The sequence below is a fragment of the Monodon monoceros genome, unplaced genomic scaffold (assembly GCF_005190385.1).
Source record: "Monodon monoceros isolate NGI ecotype Baffin Bay Population unplaced genomic scaffold, NGI_Narwhal_1 Super_Scaffold_5, whole genome shotgun sequence".
Lineage (NCBI taxonomy): Eukaryota > Metazoa > Chordata > Mammalia > Artiodactyla > Monodontidae > Monodon > Monodon monoceros.
In genome coordinates, this window is record NW_021703782.1 from 62,704,881 (window position 1) to 62,723,379 (window position 18,499).

Below are 18,499 nucleotides of genomic sequence, written 5' to 3' on the forward strand. Positions count from 1 at the left end.
TCTCAAACGTTAATAGACAAATGAATTATGTGGAGAAGGGGTGGGGTCTTGCTAAATACTGATTCTTATTCAGTAGGTATGGGGTAGGGCTTGAGGTTTAACATTTCTCCCAGGCTCGCAGGTAATGCCCATGCCTCTGGCCCTTTGAGTAGCGAGGGGGTTTGATCACCAAACTTGGCTGAATACTAGAAACAACTGTGGAGCTCAGGATCCCACCCCGAGATTCCAATATAATTGGTCTGGAATGCAGTCTTAGTACTGGACTAGACTACTAGACTACTTAGTACTAGAATTTTCTAGGCTTCACTAATGATTCTGATTTGTAGCAACATTTGAGAACCACTGGATTGGATGACGTTGGGCCTTATTTTAAAACAAAGCATATGGAGTAATGCTCTGCAGGGCTCTGCTGTTTTCTTTCTTTTTAAAAAAATCAGTTTTGTAGCTATAGATAGTCTGGCCACACTGATGGATGACCTCCAGATCTCTGCCTAGCTTGGCTGGATTTCTCCAATGTCCCTAGCACATGTTGCCAAAATAGGACTTCTGCCTTCGGGAGACTGGGCCTTCCAAGTGCAGCTAAAATACACTTGCAGACGATGAGGATGTAGCAGATCAGGTCCCCACTGTGTGAGCTTGTGCTGAGGCAGAGAAGGAAGGTGAAGCAGACAAGTGCTCTGTTTTTTTTTTTCTTGTAATTTCCAGCATGTACACGTGCGGTTTCTAAGCCAGTAACAAACTAAGAACTTCTTGTGTGATTCAAGCTAACCCTTTGGTCATCAGAAGTGGGTGTTTTTTTTTAATATATTAAAAAAATTTTATTTCATATTGGAGTATAGGTGATTAACAATGTCCTTAGTTTCAGGTGTACAGCAAAAGCAGGTGTTTTAAACTACTGAAAATCAATGAGGCAGATCCCATTTACAGGTTAATAACTGACTGTGAGATGTGGGTGTCCCAAATGGTCTTGAAGACATGGGGAAGGAAAGACAACGCCTGAGCTACCCTTCCCCCCACCCCCTTACACATGCCCCCCACCTTAACCCCACTCAGTTCTTTTTTTTTTTTTTCCCTTTTTGCGGTACGCGGGCCTCTCACTGCTGTGGCCTCTCCCGTTGCGGAGCACAGGCTCCGGATGCACAGGCTCAGCGGCCATGGCTCACGGGCCCAGCCTCTCCGCGGCATGTGGGATCTTCCCAGACCGGGGCACAAACCCATGTCCCCTGCATCGGCAGGCGGACTCTCAACCACTGTGCCACCAGGCAAGCCCCACTCAGTTCTTTTTGCCAGGTGATTAGTGTGTGCTAATAGAGCCTGGGACACTTTCTCATTGAAGTGCACTTCAATCCCATGTAACTGGATTGATTTTTTTCCTTGGCTAATCTAGATTGGTCGGCTGATTATTGGACAGAATGGCATCTTGTCGACACCTGCTGTATCCTGCATTATCAGAAAGATCAAGGCAGCTGGTGGAATCATCCTGACAGCCAGCCACTGCCCTGGAGGACCAGGGGGAGAGTTTGGAGTGAAATTTAATGTTGCCAATGGAGGTATGTGGTTCAGAATATGCCTTAATTGTCATGATTTCTTTCTTTTTATATTGTCATAGTCTTACAGTGACCCACTGATGGTGGACAAGCAAGGAAGAGAGAAAATGGCTCAGAAAAATCTAGTGAGGTGCCTGTATTAGTCAGGGTTTTCCAGAGAAGCAGAACCAATAGGACACATAGACGGGCTCCAACCTACGATGGTTTGGTTTAGAGATTTTTTGACTTTACAATGGTGTAAAAGCAATATGCATTCAATAGAAACTACTTCATTTGAATTTTGAATTTTGATCTTTTCCTGGGCTAGCAATGTGTGCGTGGTATGATTCCCTCTCGTGATCCTGGGCAGGGGCAGCAAATGCAGCTCCCACCCAATCACAAGGGTAAACAGCCAGTACATTTACAGCCGTTCTGTACCCATTCAATCATTTCTGTTTTTTAGTTTTGGTAAGTATTCAATAAATTATATGAGATATTCAGCACTTTACTATAAAGTAGGCTTTGTGATAGATGATTTTGTAAAAGTGTTCCTAACGTCGGTGTCTTGAGCACTCTTAAGGTAGGCTAGGCTAAGCCATGATGTTAGGTGTATTAAATGCATTTTCGACTTAATGATGTTTTCAATTTACAATGGGTTGATCAGACTATAACTCCATTGTAAGTTGAGGAAGATCTGTATAGAGATTTATTATAAGGAATTGGCTCATGTGATTATGGAGGCTGTGAAGTCCCAAGATCTTTGGTCAGCAAGCTGGAGGCCCAGGAGAGCCAATGGATGTTAGGGTTCTGATCTGAGTCCGAAGGCCTGAGAAGCAGCAGAGTGTAAGGTCCAGTCTGAGTCAGGAGGGGCCAGTGTGTCAGCTGGAAACAGTCAGGCGGAGAGTGGATTCTCCCTTTCTCAGTTTTTTGTTCTGTCCAGGCCTTCAGTGGGTTGGATGAGGCCCAGCCACACTGGGGAGGGCAATCTGCTTTACTCAGTCTACTGATTCAAATGTTAATCTTATCCAGAAACACCCTCACAGACATACCCAGAACAATGTTTAAACGAACATCTGGGCTCTCTGTGGCCAAAGCAAGTTGACACATAAAATTAAGCATCACGTCGCCCAGGGTGACATGACGAGGAAATGGCATAAGGGGGTCTCAAACCCATTTTGGTCGTCTGTGCTCCTCAGCACAGTGAAACGGTTGAATGTTGATGCTTATCTGACATGGAAGGACTCTGGATTTTAAAGTTGGAACGGACCCTCAAAATCATTTAGATCATTCCTGTCATTTTATAGGTGAAGAAATCAAAGCCCTGAGAGGCTGTTTGCTCAAGGTCCCATGGTCAGACAGATGGCTCCTTAGCATAAGTCCTACATTCTCTCTTTCCTATAGTGTTGACTTTCTCTCACTGACATGCCTAGAATTATTTCACTTTTTCTTATATTTATAGAAATTTATAGTTTAGAAGTCCTAGTGGGGTGGGATACATGTATAGGGGTGAATTAAAAAATTTTTTGAACATATGTAAAGGTAGGAAGGATAATAAATGGATACCATGTATCCATTACTTTGTTTTTCCATTTTGCTTAGTTTTTTTCCTCTGAAGAATTTTAAGGTAAATTACAGCAGGAAGATATTTTGCACCCAAATATTTCTGACATCTCTTTAAAATAAAGACGTATTCCTATATAACTGCATGATCACACCTAACAAAAATAATACTAATTCTGTAATATCATCTAAAACCTAATCTGTATTCAGAATTTTCCAAGTATCCCCCAGATGTTATTTACATCTGTTTTGTTCAAACCAAGTTTTATCCCAGGACCATGCATTTCATTTGTTTTTTTAAATTTAAATTTTATTTATTTTTTAAATTAATTTTTATTGGAGTATAGTTGCTTTACAATGTTGTGTTACTTTCTGCTGTACAGCAAAGTGAATTAGTTATATGTATACATATATCCCCTCTTTTTAAGGTTTCCTTCCCATTTAGGTCACCACAGAGCACTGAATAGAGTTACCTGTGCTATGTAGTAGGTTCTCATTAGTTACCTATTTTATACATAGTAGTGTAAATATGTCAATCCCAATCTCCCAATTCATCCCATCCCCCTGCATTTGTTTTTTAAGTCTCTTAAATCTCTTTTAATCTAGAATACTGAGTCTTCGTGTATATGTGGGTGGGAGCTGAATTTTAACCAACAACTGTTGCCATTATGAAGCATTCCTGGCCCAGGCAATAGCACGTCCTGAAGGGGAAGTACATGATTGCCCCCTCCCTGCAGCCATTTTGGACATTATCCAAAGAAAGAACATTACTCACATCGTGAAAAAAAAAAACACCTTATGAGGAGCCTCATTCTTGAAAGTGTGATTCAAGAAACGCTGCTTCACTAAGAAGCACACCTAGGGCCAACATCTAGTCTTACAGCAGCTACTGGATATTTCAGGAAGAAATATGCAATGTGTAGGTGTTCTGCACACTGATAACACAGGCCATTTCATGAGCTCAGAAAATGGGAATTTGTAGAGCAATGTAATATATAAGTTGCCAAACTAAATAATGTATTTAAGCATTTAAATTAATGCCTGACTTCGTGTCTTGCAAGAGAATCTCAGTCATCTCTATGATAACTTGTGAGGCACAAAAGGGGAAGATATTATTTAAATAACCATTTCGTAGACCGAATTACAGGAGGTTATGGAACCTGTTCAGTCATATCCTGAATAGGGGGAGGGGGTTGAACTTATCGTTTAGCCTTTAACTCTGTTGAAAGTCCTTCCTCTTGCATTTAATTCTTCATGTTTACATGTCTTGGCATCATTAATGAGACTAACATTCCTGATGGCATGGAGAGATTCAGTTGGTTTCTTCCCACTTAGAGTGACTTTTATCATGTTATCCTTCATCTGAAGTTGCAGACATTCATCTCTTCTATGGGGTGTCATACAAATACATCTTATGGCATAAGTTAAAAGCTAAGTGTCTATAGAATTAGTAGGCACATCCAGGGAAATAGGACACATCTAAAGCTATGTTGCTTTTAAATTATTTAGAGGACAGGACCTTTCTGAGCATGTTTTTAAATAGGGGAGAAGGTGCTAGAGGACAAAAGGAATCAGTAATAAAAATACTGATTTTTTTGAATAATTACAGTGTGCCAAGCTTCATAGTCAGAACTTTACATACATGTTCTCATTTAATCCTCATGGTTTAAAAACCTTGCCCAGTGTCACAGAACTCATAAGCTGTGGAGCTCATTTGGAGCCTAGATTCCAAGAAGTAGGTAGAACTTCTGAGTAAGGAGGCAGAGATGAGGGAAAGAAGCACTTTGAGGGTACAGAGTGGAAGTTTTGGGAAATAGTTGCCTATATCTGTTGAAAAAGAAGAAGAGGAAATGTAACTTGCTAAGATAATGGGGAAAGGATAGAGAAGGGGATAAATGGAGATGTTTTCATAAAGGTCCTCTGGGAAATTTGTTGAGGATTCCTGCGGGGTTGTGAGGACCGAGTTGAAGTTAAGCAGTCTCATTCTTCGGGGGAGCCAGTTGGTGTAATTTCATGACTGCCTTCAGCAATGCATGGGGGGAGTGTGGGAATAGCGGCAATGGAGCAGATGGTGGTGATGTCCCGGGACTGGGGAATGGCAGTGTGGGCATGGCAGAGCATAAGGTGGGCTGGTAGTTGTTAAGAGTCTCTGAGCTGACATCAGACTATTAGGAGTCAAACCCAGCCTCTGTCACATGAGTGATGTGACCTCTGTTAAGGTCACTTCTTCCAATTTCAGTTTCCTTATTTGGAAAATGAGGATACTAATAATTCTTACTTCATCTGCTTTTTGTGAATGCTGAATTCCACGTACGATGTGAAAGGTGGTATGTGTAAGTTTCAACAAATGTTGACTTGTCTTATTGTACTAACAAAGGCAAGGCTCAACTGCTAGACCATAGGATCCTTCTGGGATAAGAGACCAGTGAAATGAAATGGACCGATGGCCTGGGAGTAATCAAGTGATGTTGGGCATCAGTATAGGAATGAGGAACAGGTTCACAGGGGTACAAAGTAGGGTAGATGAAAGATTAGGAATTTGTGGGATTAAGGTACTCAAATTTGATATTTTTGCAAGAAGCATATCAAAAGACAATAATACTTATGGTATGACTGTACTAGGAATTGACTAAAATGAAGAGGGAGGTCACTGGAGTGGAAGATGCCAAGAACTGGGAAGATGTAAAGGGATGCAGAGGATGCTGATGAACTCAGAGGTTATCAGTGTTGCTTTTGGAAATCAGTGTGCTTTGGCAAACAAACTCAGATGGAGACTTTTAAAATGTGATGGAAACATCCCAAGAACATAGTGTGGTGCCTGGGAGGCAGAGGGATAGACGTGTATCATCTGGCAAGCATAAACAAATGCAAAAAGTAAATAGCACTCTTTACTTTTTAAGTTTTGCAAAAGAATACAAAATGGTAAGGAGTGAAGCTGAGAAGGGCTATGTTTACTTCTTTGTGGTCTTCACTTTTCCTATGTGAGAAAACGTGGGTAAAATCTACTAGGCTCTTTTCAATCCACTGAAATGGTGCTATTGCTATTCCTTTCCCCCCTCTCCCCCCGCTTTATTGAGATGTAATTGATATATAAAAAACCGGCACATATTTAAGGTATGCAACTTGATGAGTTTGGTCATTATTCCTTTTTATATGTTCAGTGAACCTTCTTTGGGAGACGGTAGCAGTGCTATGCTCTAAGGCAGCACTGTCCAATAGATATATATCGTGAAGCAGCTCATGCAGCTCAACATCAAAAAAAACAAACAGCCCAATCCAAAAATGGGCAGAAGACCTAAATAGACATTTCTCCAAAGAAGATACACAGATTGCCAACAAACACATGAAAGGATGCTCAACATCACTAATCATTAGAGAAATGCAAATCAAAATCACAGTGAGGTATCATCTCACACCAGTCAGAATGGCCATCATCAAAAAATCTACAAACAATAAATGCTGGAGAGGGTGTGGAGAAAAGGGAACCCTCTTGCACTGTGGGTGGGAATGTAAATTGATACAGCCACTGTGGAGAACAGTATGGAGGTTCCTTAAAAAACTACAAATAGAACTACCATATGACCCAGCAATCCCACTACTGGGCATATACCCTGAGAAAACCATAATTCAAAAAGAGTCATGTACCAAAATGTTCATTGCAGCTCTATTTACAATAGCCAGGACATGGAAGCAACCTAAGTGCCCATCGACAGATGAATGGATAAAGAAGATGTGGTACATATATACAATGGAATATTACTCAGCCATAAAAAGAAATGGAATTGTTATTTGTAGTGAGCTGGATGGACCTAGAGTCTGTCATACAGAGTGAAGTAAGTCAGAAAGAGAAAAACAAATACCGCATGCTAATATATATACCTGGAATAAAAAAAAAATGGTTCTGAAGAACCTAGGGGCAGGACAGGAATAAAGACGCAGACATAGAGCATGGACTTGAGGACACGGGGAGGTGGAAGGGTAAGCTGGGATGAAGTGAGAGAGTGGCATGGACATATATACACTATCAAATGTAAAATAGATAGCTAGTGGGAAGCAGCCACATAGCTCAGGGGGATCAACTCGGTGCTTTGTGACCACATAGAGGGGTGGGATAGGGAGTGGGGGAGGGAGATGCAAGAGGGAGGGGATATGGGGATATATGTATATGTATAGTTGATTCACTTTGTTATAAAGCAGAAACTAACACACCATTGTAAAGCTATTATACTCCAATAAAGATGTTAAAAAAAAAGAAAGAAATATATTGTGAGCCACATTTGTAATTAAAAATTTTCTAGTAGCTACCTAAAAAAGTAAAAAGAAGCCGGTGAAATGAATAATATATTTTATTTAACTTAATATATCCAAAATATTATCACTTCAGCATGTTACTATAAAAATTATTAATGTATTCTATTTTTCTATTAACTCTTCAAAATTTGATGTGTATTTTGTAACTGCAGCACATGTCAATTTGACTAGTCACATTTCAAATGTTCAAGAGCCACATGTGGCTAGCAGCTATTGAATTGGACAGTGTAGCTCCAAGCGCTGGGATATAAAAGAAATCAAGAAATAATTTCTGTTCGGTAGAAAGTTATAATATAGCTGGTGAGTGAGATCAATATACAAAGTTATCAATTATTTATGTTTTAGATCTTTCAATCTACTTATTTATTTGATTCCCAAACTCGTTGTAAAAAACCTAAAGTTGCTTGCATGAAGATATAAAAATTAAAAAGAAAAGAAAAAGGAGGACAACCATTGATTTCATGTTCAGTTCATTTAAAGCCTATCACTTCACCTTAACTGTCAGCTTGACCTTGTGAGGAAGTGCATCAGATATTTTAAACCTCACTTTAAAAACTTGGGAGTCACTAGAGAGTGTGAGTTGGGGAAAATAATGTACCCTGGTCAGCTTATGCATCAAATAGGCAGCAGATCTGGGAGTAGAAATCGTATTTTCTTTCTCTAGGTGCACTTGGGAAGCTGCAGTTAAAATCTGGAATCCCTCAGTTCTGTCAAATGCATATCCTGTTTGTGTCTCATATCCTGAATAAAGCTGATGACATAACCAGGTCTCCCTGGCAGGTGTGCAACTATTTTTAGGGAAGACATATCATTGTTTAGAAGTGGATTAAAACAAACCAACATGTGGGTTATTGGCCTACATGGAACAGGTGAGGCTGGCCACGTTTCCTCCAGAGTGGAAGGATAAGAAATATCGAGGTACATCGAACTGTGAACTGGTGACCGTTGTCTAGAGCAAAAATGAATCTTTCTCCTGCTTGGTGGAGGAAGAACTAACATTTCTCTGATTTAATTTTTAAGCAGATTTATTTTCGGTGGTGCATTATTTTCAAATTTTAGGTCCTGCGCCAGATGTCGTCTCAGACAAAATCTATCAGATCAGCAAAACAATCGAGGAATACGCCATATGCCCTGATTTACGAATCGACCTGTCTCGACTAGGAAGACAAGAGTTTGACCTGGAGAACAAATTCAAACCGTTTAGAGGTAACAGAGAAACTGTATTTTGAAGAAATCAGAATAACTCCGTGGATGGGGGTGACTCTGGGTTTTTCTTCAGGGAAAAGCACACACGAAAGTGATAGAATTATCAATCTCAGGAGTGGCACTTGATAATTAGATGTAATGTGAGTGTGGTGCAGAGAGAAATAAAGGCAGCCAAGATACTTAGAACTGGCAAACTTTCAAAAACGACTTTCCAAACTCTCTATCATTTTTGACATAGGGAACATTTCATGGCTGACTCTTTTACAGTGTTCCAGGAATAGGCTGTGAAGCCAAAACGTGTCTTTGCTTTTCTAAGCAATTAAGGTGAACATACCGAAATACTTTAGATAATTAAGAAGAGACCTTAAAAGGTAGTGGGGTTATTAAAATTTCCCATGGAAGGTAGGCATTTCTTTTCCAAGCCAGAACCACGCAGTTCATGTTGATTCAATGCACAATTGATGATCACCTGCTCTATATTACATTCCGTGTTAGGAGATTTTACAAAGGAATTTACAAAGTACCAAATGGATTTAGGAAAATGGTTCAAGAATTGAAAAACTGGGATGAAGTTGTCAAAAAATATTATCCTGTATTGTAGAATGAATAAAGCCTCTAAGTCCTCCATTATAACCTTTCAATTTGTAGATTAATATTGAACCATATAACAACATTAATGCCATGTATATGCATATCATTTTTTCACCCTTTATATTATCCTATTGTTTTTTTCCTAGAAGGCATATAAGTAGCAATAAAACTAACAATTTTTTACTCCTTCAATGCCCCTATAAGCTTAAATCCAGTTTGTGTTAAGATGGTATCCTTATTTTACAAGTAATTTAATTTAGTTAAAAAGGTGAAATACCTGGCTCATGGCCACATGGTATTTTAGGGACAGAAAAGAGATTGAAATGGACTGTTTGGAGTCACAGTGTTGGGCCAACTCTACCACATTTGTCTTGGAAGATTTTGAGTCAATTGCTTGCTTAGCTAGTGAGCGGAAATTAATTGAAAACCATGTGATATTTATTGGAAGCAACAGTTCCTGATTTTACTAATCTAGTTGAGAGTTTGCACGCACACACACACACACACACACACACGCTTGCACAATTGCTTGACAACTAAAAGCAAGGGATATTTTATTTATTTATTTATTTTCAAATTTTATTTATGTATATATGTATGTATGTATGTGTGTATGTATGTATATGTCCGTGTTGAGTCTTCGTTGTTGCACGCAGGCTTTCTCTAGTTGCGGCGAGCGGGGGCTACTCTTCCTTGCGGTGCGCAGACTTCTCATTGCGGTGGCTTCTCTTGTTGCGGAGCACGGGCTCTAGGTGCACGGGCTTCAGTAGTTGTGGCAAACGGGCTCATTAGTTGTGGCTCGCAGGTTCTAGAGTGCAGGCTCAGTAGTTGTGGCACACGGGCTTAGTTGCTCCGCAGCATGTGGGATCTTCCCGCACCAGGACTCGAAACAGTGTCCCCTGCATTGGCAGGTGGATTCTTAACCACTGCACCACCAGGGAAGTCCGCAAGGGATATTTTATGTTAAACAAATGATTTAAGTGTACTTGATTACATATGTTTAGAAGGACTGGCAAATAAGATGACTAAGAAAAAGCAGGTATTACCATCAGGAAGAAATTTTATTTATTTATGGTATCTTCACAATTGTATTTGTTGTCCAAGAGACCCAGATGTTTGGTGAGCTCAGATTCAGGCCCACTGCTCCAGCCACATTGCTAGCTTGATGAGTTTTCTATAATGCTACAGATACCACGAGGTAGATAGAGACATTCCCTGGCTCCCAAGAAGAATTTGGAGATAATTATTTGGGATAATTTATGTACTGTGTTCTTGCTGTTTTAAATGTTGAGCAAGGCTTGAGTTAATTGGAAACAAATCAGTCTTTGACATTTCACCTTAAAGGGTGAAGAGCATGAACTATGTGATGTGAACTTTCAGTTTTCATGGAATTCTACTTGCTTCCTTGTTTTTTACATTTCTGTTTGGTACTATGTGTTATCTGCTATAAATACCAAATGTATTTAGACAAGTGGTTCAGGAATTTCTGAAAAGAACCAGAATGAAATAATTGCCAAAAATATCCTAAATTGTAGAGTGAGTAAAACTTCAAACCATAACCTTTTATTTTATAGATTAGTTTTTTATTGTGGTAAAATATATGTAACGTAAAGTATATCATGTTAATCATTTTTAGATGTACAGTTCATATAGATTAACTTTTAATTTATCTTATAGATTAATATCCTCCAAATATCAAAAGATGATTAAAAACTATCTGTGTTCTGTAAACGGTAATTACATTATATTTGAATGGACACACATACTACCTTGATTTAAGTGCAAGAAAAAGTATTTTTAGACATGTATTTGACTAGACGAAGGGACAGTTTCATATTACATATAAAATCTCATCCATCAAATATTGCACCTGGATTTACTAAAAATTATTAAAGGTGGATTGGTAATATCTTTAGTGCAGGTTTAAGTGTTTCAGGATTCTAAAGTAGTATGTTTTTTGAAAAATTTGAGAAACAGCATACATAAGTTTCAAAATTTAACTACGAATTTAAAAAGCAGGGCTCGTGGACAAATTTTAGTGCCTAAAATAAAATATTTATTGCTTCTAGGAAAAGTACTTTCTGAGTATTAATTATGTACTGATTGCCAAGGTTGAAAAATGTGATGTATTCTGGGCTTTATGAATCTGTGAAATAAGTGGAAAAGACTTGTTTTGCATGCCTGGTCATTGGGTGGTGCAGGACACTGGAGAACATTTGTGTTTAATGAGGATTTCTAAATAGCTGGTGCTCACCCTGAAACTGGTACTAGACTGGGCATGCAGGAGACTTCACACAAACTCGGAAAAATATCCTTCACCACCAATTCAGAACCTGGATCTGGTTGGCACCATGGCATTTGGAAAGTAGGAGTCATTGCGGAGGTCACTTCTTGATTTGTTTCAGGCCAGTTGAGTCATTCTTTGGCCATTCCCCACAGGAGAGGCAACCGGCTGTGCCAAGATGCCTCTTAGCATTTGAGGTGTTGCAGTTTGGGGGAGGGAAAGAAGGTGGGAGTAGCGACAATAGGCATAGTTTTATCTTAGCTACTTTATTCTTGTGGTTGATTTTTTCACTTGCAAAGAAGAATTTATAACTTGAGATTTTTTACACCTTTTGATCACCTGCAAACTTTGCAGCATCTTGATTGTGCTTTAATTTGTGATTTTGTCTGCAAATGGATGCTTCGCTTCCCATGTAAATGTCTGGGTTATGATGTGATTGTGATCCTAATTTCATGCATTTTTATGCTTCCAAGTATCCTTCGTGGGTAGTCACTGGTGTCTCCTTTTGCTTTCCTATCCTTAGTGGAGATAGTGGACCCAGTGGATATCTATCTCAACCTCCTTCGGACCATCTTTGACTTTAATGCCATCAAGAGTTTGCTGACTGGGCCCAGCCAACTGAAGATCCGGATTGATGCCATGCATGGAGGTAAATGCGTGTTCTCCTACCAAGTGGTGGGCAAGAAATGGTAAAGGAGACCTCAGTGTGTGTTGGGTTTCTGGGATTAAGAGGAAGGCTGGATTTATAGATATTCATACAGTGTGTGTGTGTGTTCAGGTATTTGGGATGCTCTGGAAAACTTGAGGGCTCTAATTTCTCTCTTTTGATGCAAATGAAAACAAAGCTTGAACAAAAGGTTTTGAGGCTATGACTGTTAGAGTGGAGATAGCAAAACAGTAGTTATTAAAATTGTTTTTTTTGTGTGTGTGTGGTACGCGGGCCTCTCACTGTTGTGGCCTCTCCCGTTGCGGAGCACAGGCTCCGGACGCGCAGGCTCAGCGGCCATGGCTCATGGGCCCAACCGCTCTGCGGCATGTGGGATCCTCCCGGACCAGGGCACGAGCCCGTGTCCCGTGCCTCGGCAGGCGGACTCTCAACCACTGCGCCACCAGGGAAGCCCTTAAAATTGTTTTTGATACGTACACAGTTTAAAAGGTCAAATAGTTCAAAGTTTATTATGAAAAAATCCATTCCCAACTCCTTCCCCCAATTTCCTACTTTTCAGAGGCTACCTTTTTTCTTTAAACTCTTTCAGTGTTTTTTTTTTTTTTTTAAAGTATTGGTCTTCCTGTTACTAAATACTATGAATATAATGCTCCTTGTTGATTTTTCAGTTTGGGGCATTACTGATTTCATACCATGGAAGATGAGGTGGCAGCTCGTTTTCACCCTCTCCAGTCACTAAATCCAAGCACACTTCCTTAAACTAATTATATCATCATTTTGGGAAGATCAGTATCTACTGTCTACATTATCATAACACTGCTGAGCCATGAAAAATACTGTAATAATATTTTCCTTACATACAACTTCTTCTGTGGAATTAGTAATTGTCCTGTTTTCTCACTGTTTAGGTTTTGTGAAGTGTATTTACCACTCTTAACCCTCATATTCTCCCAGTGTCTAAATCTTCTCTCACTTCATTTTCCTGGAGACCTGGGATCTCCTCTGCTCTGCACTGGTTGCTCTGTGAGCTGCTGTTGTCCTGGAATCTCCACTTAGCATCATCCTGTAATTCCCTTTACCCCTTTCTTATGCTGACTCTCCTATTTCTGGATCCTTTGTCTTCCACTTTCTTGATTTACTCCTACATTTTGGAGGAACAAGTTCTCCAGGAACTCTGTGAGAGAAAGCTCATGGGAGGTAAATGTTTTGAGTCATTGCATATCTGAAAATGGCTTTTTTCTGTGCTCACTCTGAATTGCTATTTATCTGGATATAGAAATCTAGGTTGGCTATTACTTTTCTTCAGAAGTTTGAGGGCATTGCTCCATTGTCTTCTAGCTATTACTACTGAACTTGAGAAATCTGATGCTGTTCTGATTTTTAATCTATGGTATGAAATCTTTCTTTGTTCTTTTCTGGTGGCTTTTCGGGCCTTTGACATATCTTCAGTGTTCCTTCTTTTCACAATGATGAGTCTTAGTGTGAGACTGTTTTCCTCTATTGTGCTGAGAACTTGGAGGATCCTCTTAATCTAGAAACTTGTGTCCTTTAATTCTGGGAAATTTTCTTACATTACTTCTTGGATGATTTCCTCCATTATTTTCTCTTTCCTTCCTTTCCAGAATGGCTGTTGTTTAGATATTGGCCCTACTTGACTGATCCTTTAATTATCCTATTCTTTTCCCCACCACCCATTTTCTTTCTCTTTGTTTTTTGCTACTTTCTGGGGGATTTCCTCAGCTTTATCTCCAAGTCTTTCCGTTAAGTTTTTCATTCCACTATCATATTTTTAATTTCCCAAAACTTTTGTTTTGTTTTCCAAATAATCTCTTTTTAAAAATAGCTTCCTATTCATCTTTCATGAATGCCATATCTTTTTTTAATAAGTCAGGTTTACTGAGGTATATAATTTATATGTAGTAAAATTGATACCTGGTTGGTATACAGTTTCATGAGGATTGACAAACATATATAGTCATGTAACCACTCTGACAATCAAGATATGGAATATTTCTCTCACTTCCACAAGTTCTTTTGTGGCTCTTTATAGTCTTACCCCTCCTCCTTCCCCTAGTCCCTGGCAATCAGTCATCTGCTTTTTGTCCACCACGCCCCCCCCAACTGCCCCAGTTTTGCCTTTTCCAGAAAGCCATTTAAATGGAAGCATACAATATGTAGCCTTTTTCTTCAGGCTTCTTTCACTCACCATAATGTTTTAGAGATGCCTTCATGGTGTTGTATATATCAGTAGTTATTCCTTGTTACTGTTGAGTAGTATTCCATAGTAAGGATATACTACATATTGTTTATCCATTCACCAGTTGATACAATTAGGGTTATTTTTACGTTTTGGCTACTACAAAACAAAGCTGCTATAAAGATTTATGAACAAGTTCTTTATGGGGATATATGATTTCCTTTGTCTTGGATGGATAAATACCTAGGAGTGGAAATGCTGGGTCATATGATGTATATGTTTAACTTAATAAGAAACTGCCAAACTGTTTTCCAAAGTGTACCGTTTGCAATACCAGCAGAGTATGAAGGCTTCAGTTTCTCCATGTCCTCACCAACACTTGGTATTGTCAGTCTCTTCAGTTTTAGCCATTCTGTCACATCTTGTTGATCTCTATTAGGATATGACTGAAATATACTTTAAAATATTTTTTCTCTCTGTGTAGCTTCTGCTTTCTCCAGGTTGCTCTTTACTCTCTTTGTTTTGGTCTCATGTTAGATGCATTCCTCAAAAGTTTGGTGGTCGTTGGCTGCCTGGCATGTTTAAGAGGGAGGTACTAAAAATTTTGTTGGGAGCTCTGAGCCCATGTGTGGAACTTATCTTCCAAGGGCTTCACTCTGAGGTCTTCTGGCTGGGCTGTTTTGCTTTTTCCTATTGGGCTGGTTCTTTTCCCCAGAAAAGGCTCTTTCAGTTTCTTACCTTAGCTTTATCTGGCCTAGAGGGAAGACAGCTTCTCTTTCCAAACAGTTTGAGTGATGTTTCAGATTTGAGCCGCATTGCCTAGCTTGTACTGTGCGTTCGTCTCTGAATCAGTCACTCTGGTTGAGGGATGGAGGATACTGAGTGGCAGACTTAGGTCACCTCCCCAGCCTTAGGGTAAGTAAGGTTTAGCCACATCCTGATCACATGAACTGAGACGGGAAAAGGATTGGTTCTCCAAAGGAAACCCAAGATGCTGCTACCGGAGGAAGGGGAAAGGGGTGCTGGGCAGGAAAAATCAAAAGATGTTCACTCTTTGAGGTTTGAATTGTATTAGTGGAAAATAAATGGAAAGCAGTACTTTGATATATTTCAGCCAACAGGATTATGTGCTGATCCCGAAGTGTGCTTGCTGTATGTTCTACCCCAGGCTCCGTTCCCTTGCTTATAGTGTTCTTTCCATTTGGATGGCGTCCTCACTCCTGTCAAATTTATATTCTTCCAAGTCCTCCCAGAAATGCTGCCTTCTTCTTGAAGCCTTGCCTGTGGTCATTTCTTCTTTCAAGCCATTGGATTGTATTATTTCATAAATATACATTGAATAGAACTAGTCTTACCATTGCAGTCACTCACCTGTAGATTTGACTCATCCCACTGCTAGATTGAGAGCCCAGTAATGTTGGAATTGGGTGCTTTGCATCCCTTGATGCCCTCCATTCTTCACATAGGAGTCCTGTGTTAGGCACTCCACGACTGTGTGTTGAACTGGAAAACACAGCTCCTTAACATTTATTTTGTAAAATGTGCTTAGTTTTATGTGCTTCCGTGTTTTACAGTGTTTAATTATACACTTGGCAGAGTTAAAACGACTGTAGAGACAAAGAATGTTGCTAGGGCCTATTAGTGCTTTTGCATATGTTCAGCTGAAGCTTTTCGTACATAAAAAGTAACAGTCAATAAATCATTGTTAGGTAGTTGATTTATTTCTGGCAATATTTTAGATAAGTTTTGGAGAGAAATTTCATGGAACTGGATTATTGAATACAACTTCTATATGCCTGACACAGTCACTGGCACATAGCAGATGCTCAATGAGTAGTAGTTGAAGTAAATATTATTCTGTGTTGTGTCTTGAGAAAACTTGTAGAATTTATCTTTTTTTTTCTTGAGCTATTAAGTAACCTTCTTGTTCTAAGCAGAGCAAAACACCCTTGGTTGTGGGGGGGGGTGGGGGCAGAGGTTCTGCAAAGATCTCATATTGCTGTATATTTTTTTCAGTTATGGGACCGTATGTGAGAAAAGTCCTGTGTGATGAGCTGGGGGCCCCAGCCAATTCTGCAATCAACTGTGTTCCCCTGGAAGATTTTGGAGGGCAGCATCCTGACCCCAACCTGACATATGCAACGACCCTTCTGGAAGCTATGAAAGGAGGGGAATATGGGTTTGGAGCTGCATTTGATGCTGATGGGGTAAGTAGGAAAGTTTTCTGCCTGCTGGTCCTTTTGCTATATAATGAGCCAAGCACTGGAAACCAGAGAGCTATTGGATACCTCTGGGGCTGACATGTATGGGGCATATGAGCCCTAACTGGCTCTGCATCTGCCCTTCTATCTAATGGCCAAGCATTGTGCTTAAATAGCCATTACTTTTCTTTTTTCAAGTAAGCTTATGTTATAAAGAGGTTATTTCTTTTTTTAAAAAATTCATGCAATACATCTTTATTATGGCTGATTTTGTTGAAATCACCATGTTAAGAAGCGAGCTATTTTAGCAATAATCTCTGTTCTCCATTATGTTTGGGGGAAAGTGTGAATTAAGAATATAGAGGCTACTGAAGCCTGAGGAAGTCATCCACATTTCGACAGGTGGGATATATTCCCAGTCGTGTCAAGATCGTGGGCCCTGTAATATTCAGAGATGTTGGTTTCCCATGCCCTCTTTGGCCTCATTCAAGTTGTTTTATGTTGTTTAAATGTGGAATGGCAGTAAAGTGGCTTGTAATGATGATGGGAATGGGCTGCTGGCGGCAGATGCCTTTGCCTGAACATTTTCACACATTCTTTCCCACAGGACCGTTATATGATCCTAGGCCAAAATGGCTTCTTCGTGAGCCCTTCCGACTCCCTGGCCATCATTGCTGCCAACCTCTCTTGCATTCCGTATTTCCGTCAGATGGGGGTCCGAGGGTTTGGGAGGAGTATGCCCACCAGCACAGCCCTGGACAGGTAAGCAAGGATGTCACCATGAAAGCCTTCATGGCAGGCCTCTGATATCAATGTTCCCTTTGCTGGTAGCTGTCACTCATACTCCCCTACTCCACTGGGAACTTGTTGAAAGCATGGGAACTTAGAGACATGCTGTAGTATACTGGGTAGGTGTGTGAAGAATCAGGTGGCCTGAACTTGATTCTTGGTTCTGCTACTTTTTAGCTGTTGGGAACTTGGGGGACTTACTTGATTTCTGTGCCTCTGTTTTCTTATTTTTAAAACGAGGGTTATAACAGTATCATCCTTACATGGATTGTTATGAGGTAGGATTGAGGTGATTCTTGTAAAACATGTAACAGAATGCCTGGTTCATAGTAAATACTTCACAAATGTTTAGTAAGAAAACTTACTAAATATGTAAGTGAGGTGGAAAGAACATGAGTCTTGAGGTCAGGTAATATTATGTTAAAATGCTCGTTTGTATCATCATCAGTTATGTAAAAACGGGGAAGATACATCATAGGTTTGTTGTGAGAATGAAATGAGATACTCGTGGAAAATGCCCAATAGGAGACTCACTTAGTAGATAGAACAGTCTGAGGTTTCTTTCTCCTGGCCCTATCCATCCATCTTTTACCTTGTCTTATAAAACGGTGAATTTCAGAGACTAATATTTTCAAGCAACGTATATTATTGTGGAAGCAGTATTTGTTTATGGTGGAAAGTTAGAAAAGACAGAAAAATAAGAAAATATAAACACCATATCTCTCTGCCTGACTTACTTATGTTAATTGATATTCCTTATTGGATCTCTTTATATACATATATAATATACATACATAGTTCTAAATCATATATAATATACACAATATATAATATATATTTGCCTTTTTGTAAAAACCAAAAGGAGATCTGAAAGTACATACTGCCTTGTAACTTGTTTTTTTTTCTATCAACAATCTCCCACTTTGTATTAATACATTTTTATGTCATCTAAAACCAAGATCATATTAAAATTTCCTCCAAGTGTCCCCAGAATGTCTTTAATAGAGGGTTTGCCCAAAGCAGCATCCTGTCTAACACCATACATTGCATCTGGTTGTTACATCTCTTAAGTCTTTTATAATCTACCACAATCCCTTTATCTCTTACTTAATGACAGTAATTTTTTAAGAGACCTGACCAGTTGTCCTGCAGAATCCCACCTTCTGG

At 39.5% G+C, this 18,499-nt stretch overlaps 1 protein-coding gene across 1 annotated transcript in view; it reads left to right on the plus strand.

Annotated features, from left to right (window-relative positions):
* The window catches only part of PGM5 (phosphoglucomutase 5), a 191,305-nt gene that overhangs the window by 23,324 nt on the left and 149,482 nt on the right, over positions 1-18,499 (plus strand). The window contains exons 2-6 of the mRNA XM_029202378.1: positions 1,388-1,550; positions 8,457-8,603; positions 12,002-12,127; positions 16,359-16,549; positions 17,151-17,305. Coding sequence (XP_029058211.1) covers positions 1,388-1,550; positions 8,457-8,603; positions 12,002-12,127; positions 16,359-16,549; positions 17,151-17,305 — 782 coding nt within the window. The remainder of the gene's footprint in view (positions 1-1,387; positions 1,551-8,456; positions 8,604-12,001; positions 12,128-16,358; positions 16,550-17,150; positions 17,306-18,499) is intronic.